Source organism: Cyprinus carpio, chromosome A15 (assembly GCF_018340385.1).
Source record: "Cyprinus carpio isolate SPL01 chromosome A15, ASM1834038v1, whole genome shotgun sequence".
Classification (NCBI taxonomy): domain Eukaryota; kingdom Metazoa; phylum Chordata; class Actinopteri; order Cypriniformes; family Cyprinidae; genus Cyprinus; species Cyprinus carpio.
The window spans coordinates 17,500,687-17,507,418 of NC_056586.1; the positions used below are offsets into that span (position 1 = coordinate 17,500,687).

The 6,732-nt window shown below is 36.0% G+C and overlaps 1 protein-coding gene across 1 annotated transcript; it reads left to right on the forward strand.

Annotated features, from left to right (window-relative positions):
• The first annotated feature begins 3,009 nt into the window (after positions 1-3,009).
• On the forward strand, positions 3,010-6,470 carry LOC109104820 (proton-coupled folate transporter-like). The gene is made up of 6 exons (XM_019118121.2): positions 3,010-3,480; positions 3,704-4,095; positions 4,160-4,620; positions 5,756-5,839; positions 5,926-6,082; positions 6,238-6,470. The coding sequence occupies exons 1-6, from the start codon at positions 3,193-3,195 to the stop codon at positions 6,299-6,301; spliced, it is 1,446 nt and encodes a 481-aa protein (XP_018973666.2). The 5' UTR covers positions 3,010-3,192; the 3' UTR covers positions 6,302-6,470.
• The last annotated feature ends 262 nt before the right edge of the window (positions 6,471-6,732 follow it).

Genomic DNA, 6,732 nt, shown 5'->3' on the forward strand with positions numbered 1-6,732 from the left:
ACCTTGAAATTTTAGTTTCAACGTCATGGTAATAGCATCTCTGATTCTAATAAAGTGAATAGCTGCTTTATAGCAGCAACAAATGCACATGTCCAGCTATCCACTCTAAATACGAGAATGATATATTTACCCCAATGAATTTTACTCACTTTGGTATCAGTGAATTCTACACAGCAACGGTATTAGAAAACCCATGATGCTGTGAACCTATGCACTTATTGCTCTGATTTTACTGGTGGATCAGTACAGATAAGTTAGGATCATAAGGGTTCACATTGCCTATAGTCCACCTGCACACAGCTTGTCAAATCACATCCTTACACTACACTCATCCACTCAACCTCCAATTCATCTCATTGCATTAAAGGATTTGCCTTCTGTCCCCTCCACTTGGTCCAAACCAATCAAGAGCACTGGAGCTGGAAAAGGATGCATCCCCAGCAAAGCACAAGAGCATCCAAATTTTCCATAATGTCTGTTATTTACTATCTACTTTTAATATATGTTTTGTTTTAAATTTGTTTGCTTTGACAGTAACTCCAAGATTTCTAGTAACCTGTAGGCCATTCAGAAGGTCTGCACCATTCTGTGTCAGGTAATCCTGGAGCAGAAGCCCGCTGACGGCAAATATAAGGAAATGTCTGTATGACATCAAACCGAGCTCCATCATATTAGACATAATATCCAACTCTGTTGAAATTACAGCCTGTCACAGTGCTATATACCATTTATATTTCTTGTGAAGAGATGTGAAGACACATTTGATTCCTAATGTAGCTCTCACTCATCAATGGGGCCCTCAGGGTGTGTGATGGTGAGGGCAGTTGTGCCGTCAGTTCTGTTAGCATATCACACGTTCAGGCTCATCCCTATTGAAAGCCGCAGGTACCGCATGTATAGAGCCCTTCCTTACCTTTCCCATATCACAAACTGTATGTTACATACTGAAGTCACCAAAAAGTGAGTTGAGAAACATTGCGAGAAGGTCTTCAACATGATCACAGTCACCTAGAATGCCTTTAGGGAAAAATATTAATGATGTTTCCTGTCAATGGGTGCAAAGATGAGTGACATTTACACAAACACTTTAGACTGGAGGCTCATCATAAATAGTGAAAGTTTTACAGTACCTTGTTACTAAAACACACATGGCTTAACATTTAAAGTGGTTGAAAATATCTTCAACAAACTCTGTATTGAAATTTTAAACTCTGAATTTAGTCTTGCACATGAAGAGGAAATCAAACAAAAAGTCAAACACCCATCTTTAATTAAATCAATGCTTACATTTTTAAAGGATGAAAAACAGCAGCTAAAACGAGAATGCCTCTGGCAAACTTACAGTGCTCTTTTCCCACTGTGTGACAAACTGATAGAAAGGGTGGAGCAAAAGAATAAACGAGGGAGAGAGACACTTGATTACACAATTTGACACAATGACAGAATTATTGTTAAATAAACATCAAGCTATAAAATTTGTTTATCTTATTATTAGATCAAGAATGATCTAATGTTATGTTATGTTAATGGTGGATTAGGAATGTGATTAGCAAATTTTCAAAAATTTGTTTATTTTACCCAAATGTTGAAAGATGAACCTGGTACAGCATGTAAGGCAGGTAGAAATAAAATGTAAGGCATTTAGAAAATTCTCTGAAAGATGAACCTTCAGGATCTAAGGCAGGTAGATATTTGTGTTTTACCATATATTCAGGATATATACAGTATATATATATATATATATATATATATATATATATATATATATATATATATATATATATGAAATACTCATGACAACATATGAAGTATATATTGAAAAACCATTCATAAAGGTCAAGTGTTTGTATCTGCCACTGCAATCTGTCTGTAAAGAGGAGCTGAACTGATTCATCAAATTTCAAAGTGCACTTAAAAGAGGAATAGTCATCTTTCTCTCTCTCTTTCTCTCTGTCACTGAAACATGATCTCATAGATATTATCTGAGGAGCTAAAGGTCCCACAAAGAAAAAAAAAAGGGTTTTCTCATGGCACTCCCACATTAGGACAATGTAACATAAATTGTACTGCTAACATTTTAATGACTTGACACTGCAGGTTATTTTGAAAGCAATTTCTAAGTGCAATGTCACTGAGTTATATTAGAGATATTTACTAGATTTCACCTTTTTTATCTCTGATAATACTTCAGAGAAAAATCCTCAGCTTACATTTAAACTCACATGAAACTGTTGAAAATAAATAATTTTTTAAACAAAGTATAAAGTGAAATTTTACTGGAATTTCAAACTGTTAACAGCTGATCATGTTTTTTTTTTTTTTAAATAAAACCGGTATTGCTTACTTACATTCCATAAAACAGAGAATCAGAAACAAATTATTTATTCTATGTACAATTAAATACACATGTAAATAAATATATAAGGTACTGTATCTTAATCATAGTAGTACGAAGTAAATTACTTATACACATCGAGTAGTAGATTAGTTTGAAATTAGATTTCCCAAAGAGTAATTTTTTTTTAAATTCCTGTGAGCAAGTGAAATCGATATATCATAACAACCTGCAATATGAAAATCCTATTTGAGAGGTTAAACCAGGTGCACCTCTTCAAAATGATTTCATGCTCAAATGCTTTTTCAATCCTGTTATTACTTGAATCATGATCTAGCATGAATGTAAATAAATAAATAAATAATATTTATACTATTTGCTGCTTCCCAATGATTACAGCACTGGTTCACTAATACATCCCAATTGGTTTGTACTTTACCTGACACAACGTGCTAGTAGAAAATTCTTATATTTTTCTATTATATATATTATATTTTCCTAATATAATATAATATAATATAATATAATATAATATAATATAATATAATAAAACGTTTGTTATGCACTAAACACTATAAAGATTATTTACTAAATAAATGCCAAAAAAAATTGTTTAGTCTCGGGATGTATCACTTCTTTAGAATGACATCAGTTTCATGTCAGTTTCAAATGAGTAGCGAAAGGGGGCGACAGCAGCACAGCAAACTGCATGAAGACACACGAGGCTTCCTTAAGCCACTTTCTGTCAGCTGATCGCGGTTGCTGCTTGTTCAGACGAAGTTATTATGTTAACACTCTTTTGTCGTGCAGCATTGTAGTCAGTGTGATTTGCGTTGGGACTCTAAACGCTTTAAGTCATGGATGATTCAGACACCAGCGCTATTCTTGCGGAGGGCCTAGACTCGAGTGACTCCAGCATAGTCTGTTGTTGTTTTAAGGTTCCAGAAAGCAAACGTCCACCGCCGTGTTCATGTCCGTTTTCCGTGACTGTGGAGCCCGTAATGTTCCTTTCCATGTTCTCCATAGTTCTCCAGTGGCCTTTGAGCACGCAGTACCTGTGGGATCGTATCAGTGAAGATGTGGGTTACAATGGAACTAAAGGAGGAGGATGTAATGCATCTACAGTCCACGACCCCCTGCAGAAGGTAACAGATACTTGACACTTTTAGTCAAAAAATAAAAAGTTCAGTGAAGCACGATTCCCAAACGAATGACACTTTGAAGTGCCTCTATTTAGTGAATCAAAAATTGATTACATTGTAAAAGTTCTCACAGAGGTAGGCTCTATGTCTCAAATAGCCTGCTAAAAAGCTTTATAGGAGATCTCAAAAATTATGGTTTTATTTGTCATTTGTTTCGTTCATCTAGGAAGTGGAGACTCTGACTGCACACTGGAACCTGTACATCAATTTGGGTGGATTTCTAGTTGGGTTGATCATGGTGACCCTGCTGGGCTCATGGAGTGACCGTGCGGGTCGGCGTCTTGTCCTGATCATCCCTTCCCTTGGCCTGGCTCTTCAGGCATCTGTGTATTTGATTGTAATGTACCTGAAGCTGCCTGTGTTCTGGTTCCTCATTGGGAGAATCTGCAGCGGCCTGTCTGGGGACTTCAATGCCATTTTGGCCGGTTGCTTTGCGTATGTGGCTGACACAAGTGGCAGGGGGTCTCGCACTTTTCGTGTAGCGATACTAGAGGCTTGTCTCGGAGTGGCTGGCATATTTGCAAGTGTCATTGGAGGACAGTGGCGACGGGCACAAGGGTATTTTTACATTTTAATATTTACGAGAATAAAGATCAGAAAATCATGTCATGTTTTCTTCCAGATATATCAACCCATTCTGGCTAGTTTTGGCCACAAATCTTGCAGCAGCGCTCTACGCATACCTGTTTGTGCCGGAAACAGTCACCCCTGACCCCGAGGCAACGCTCCTCTCCACCAGGCACCACCGGGCCATCTTCCACCTCTATTCATCTGATGCACCACAGGGACGCCGAACTAAACTGTGGCTCTACACTATCTGTTTCTTTTTGGTGGTGTCTGTACATTTCGGCTGCAGTGACCTTTATGTGCTCTATGAGTTGAGCGCTCCGCTCTGCTGGGGTCCAGTGCTGATCGGGTATGGCTCTGCAGCCAAAAATCTGGCCTACCTCACTAGCTTGATGGGGCTCAGGGCCATGCAGTGCTGTATGAAGGACTCCTGGGTGGCTTTGGTGGGCCTTACCTCTAACATAGTGGGTTTAATTGCGATTTCGTTCGCTAACACCACAGCTCTGATGTTCACTGGTAAGACCTCTGATATATACAGTTTGTACACTATCATTCTAAAGTTTAGGGACGTAAGATTTTTTTTTTAATTGTTGGCATAGCTGAATTTTCAGCAGCCATTACTTCAGCATTTAGTGTCACATGATCTTTCAGAAATCATTCTAATATGCAAATTTATTAACAGTGTTGAAAGCCGTTGTCACTGCTTCAACAAAAATGTTAGTGCACATTTTATCACTAATTGTTGATGAATAGAAGGTTCAAAATAATAGCATTTATTTTAAAAAGTTTTTTTTGTGAATGTAATTCATGCAATTATTGATGCAATAAATTTGTTGTTAAACAAAAAGTTAAGAACAGCATTTATTCAAAATAGAAATCTTTTCTAACAATACTGTCTTTACTATCACTTTCCATCAATTTATCATCCTTGCTGTATAAAAGTATTAATTTATTTAAAAATAAAAGAAAGAAAAAAATGTTTTGAACGGTAGTGTATATTGTTACATAAGATTTCTATTTTATATAAAGGCTGTCCTTTTACCTTTTTATTCATCAAAGAATCCTGAAAAAAAATATCACAGGTTACAAATATATAAATATATAAACACTGACAATAAATCATCATGTTAGTATGATTTCTAAAGGATCATGTGAAACTGAAGACTGGAGTAATGACTGATAAAAAAAAAATCAAATCAGCTATTCATCAAAGTATATTGAAATAGAAAAACGTTATTTAAATTGCAATAATATTTCACAGTTACCTTGATGAGCATAAGAAACTTCTTTAAAGAAACATTCAAAATCTTACTGATCCCAACTAGTGTATATGCACAAAAATTTAGATTATGAATGTAAATAATCATATAGATTATTTACATTTTAACACAATCTTGGAAGCTAACTTACAGATGCTATATTTCACATCAATTGTGTAGCTGTACAAAACAGTACAGCCAAATATCAGAATACGTTAATAATTTACGGCTCATTTAAAAGCAAAGATATTATGTTAGTGTTCTACTATTTAGAGCATGCCTACATTACATGATAAAAATCAAGATATATGCAGTGCTTATGCAACCTCACACTGTCCTCAAGTGGCTACAGTAGCTAAATATGCATCAAGGAAATTAACTGTCTTTGTCAGGATATGGCCTGTGCTTCCTTTTTATGGCCTCTACCCCAGTCCTGAGATCTAAACTGTCCAAGCTGGTGGACCCTTTAGAACAAGGTGAACAAGAACAGCTTTGTGTCACCAATGAATATCATTAAATAAAAAGGAAGAAAGTGTTTTGTTCACTTTTTGCTTCATCCTAGGTGCTCTGTTTGCTTCAGTGGCGTGTGTGGAAGGTCTGTGCTCACTAGTATCTAGCGTGGTCTTTAACTCTCTCTACCCTGCCACCCTACACTTCATGAAGGGATTCCCTTTCATCTTCGGGGCCATCATCCTCCTGATTTCAGCTGCCATTATTGGGTAAAACCCTCAATGGTTGTTATTTAGACTCTCAGTTTGTGAATGAATCATAACAGCAAAATTATTATAACGATATTATAAACAGATTTCTTGTTTTTATGGATGTGATGGCTTTATCTTAATCTAAACATATTTTTTCATTGTGATGTGTACAGAGGTTTGGGCTGCCAGGAGGAGAGAGAGTACGGAGAAAACAGAGAAAGCTCTGGGATATCCTGATTCTTTTATTCAGCAAAGATTAAACCGATCAAAAGAGAAAGTAAAGACACATTAAATTGATCAAAAGTGACTTTTTAAAATCTGTTACTTTAAAATTTCTATTCAAAATACAATCATGAAAAAATATTAAGCAGCACAACCATTTTTATCATGGATAATAAGATTTTTTTTTCTTGAGCAACAAATCACCATATTAGAATGATTTCAGAAGGATCGTGTGACTCTGAAGACTCCTGTTATACAGACCCCAAACTTTTGATCAGTATTGTTTTTTTTTTAATAATTGTGATGATTTCATAATTTCTGCATCTTGTGATCCTCATCATATTCGAACATCAGCACTATTTGAGACCATTGTTCCAGCCACTTAGAGTGAATGTTCAAGGATGAATGATTTACGTAGTTCCCTCCATATTAGACTACTATCTCTG